Source organism: Gorilla gorilla, chromosome 22 (assembly GCF_029281585.2).
Source record: "Gorilla gorilla gorilla isolate KB3781 chromosome 22, NHGRI_mGorGor1-v2.1_pri, whole genome shotgun sequence".
Classification (NCBI taxonomy): domain Eukaryota; kingdom Metazoa; phylum Chordata; class Mammalia; order Primates; family Hominidae; genus Gorilla; species Gorilla gorilla.
Window position 1 is genome coordinate 20,843,304 of NC_073246.2, and position 1,091 is coordinate 20,844,394.

General features: G+C 44.8%; 1 protein-coding gene across 1 annotated transcript; it reads left to right on the forward strand.

Annotated features, from left to right (window-relative positions):
• The first annotated feature begins 343 nt into the window (after nt 1-343).
• LOC101152412 (peptidyl-prolyl cis-trans isomerase A) lies at nt 344-876 on the forward strand. The gene is given in 2 exon segments (XM_004062614.5): nt 344-794; nt 797-876. Coding segments are annotated over 2 exon segments (477 nt in total). The 5' UTR covers nt 344-382; the 3' UTR covers nt 862-876.
• The last annotated feature ends 215 nt before the right edge of the window (nt 877-1,091 follow it).

Here is a 1,091-nt window from a genome sequence, read left to right on the forward strand (position 1 = left end):
AGAACCATAAACATATTTCAGTATAGATGGAAAGAAAACAGTATGAAGCAGACAATTCAGGAAAAGTAATCGAATTGTATTATGAGATCTTTTGCAAAGGTAAAAGGCAAGGCTGCCCAGGAGGCACCTGTGGAACTTGGCTTCTGACAGAAGGAGAGAATTCTTCTCATTGTTACAAGAAATAAAAAAGCAGTATCAGAAGGGTGTATATTAGGTCCAGTTTAGATCCGCATGAAAAAAACAAGCGATTTTTATTTGATGGCAGTAATTTTCTCTGTGACTAGAAGGCAAGACTGAAGGTGTGCTGGTAGGATGGCGTCTTAAGAAGCAATTACTTGGCTTTGCAGACGCCGCCGCCGAGGAAAACCGTGTACTATTAGCCATGGTCAACCCCACCGTGTTCTTCGACATTGCCGTCGACGGCGAGCCCTTGGGCCGCGTCTCCTTTGAGCTGTTTGCAGACAAGGTCCCAAAGACAGCAGAAAATTTTCGTGCTCTGAGCACTGGAGAGAAAGGATTTGGTTATAAGGGTTCCTGCTTTCACAGAATTATTCCAGGGTTTATGTGTCAGGGTGGTGACTTCACACGCCATAATGGCACTGGTGGCAAGTCCATCTATGGGGAGAAATTTGAAGATGAGAACTTCATCCTAAAGCATACAGGTCCTGGCATCTTGTCCATGGCAAATGCTGGACCCAACACAAATGGATCCCAGTTTTTCATCTGCACTGCCAAGACTGAGTGGTTGGATGGCAAGCATGTGGTGTTTGGCAAAGTGAAAGAAGGCATGAATATTGTGGAGGCCATGGAGTGCTTTGGGTCCAGGAATGGCAAGACCAGCAAGAAGATCACCATTGCTGACTGTGGACAACTCGAATAAGTTTAACTTGTGTTTTCTCTTAACCACCAGGTCATTCCTTCTGTAGCTCAGGAGAGCACCCCTCCACCCCATTTGCTCGCAGTATCCTAGAATCTTTGTGCTCTCGCTGCAGTTCCCTTTGGGTTCCATGTTTTCCTTGTTCCCTCCCATGCCTAGCTGGATTGCAGAGTTAAGTTTATGATTACGAAATAAAAACTAAATAACAAACAAT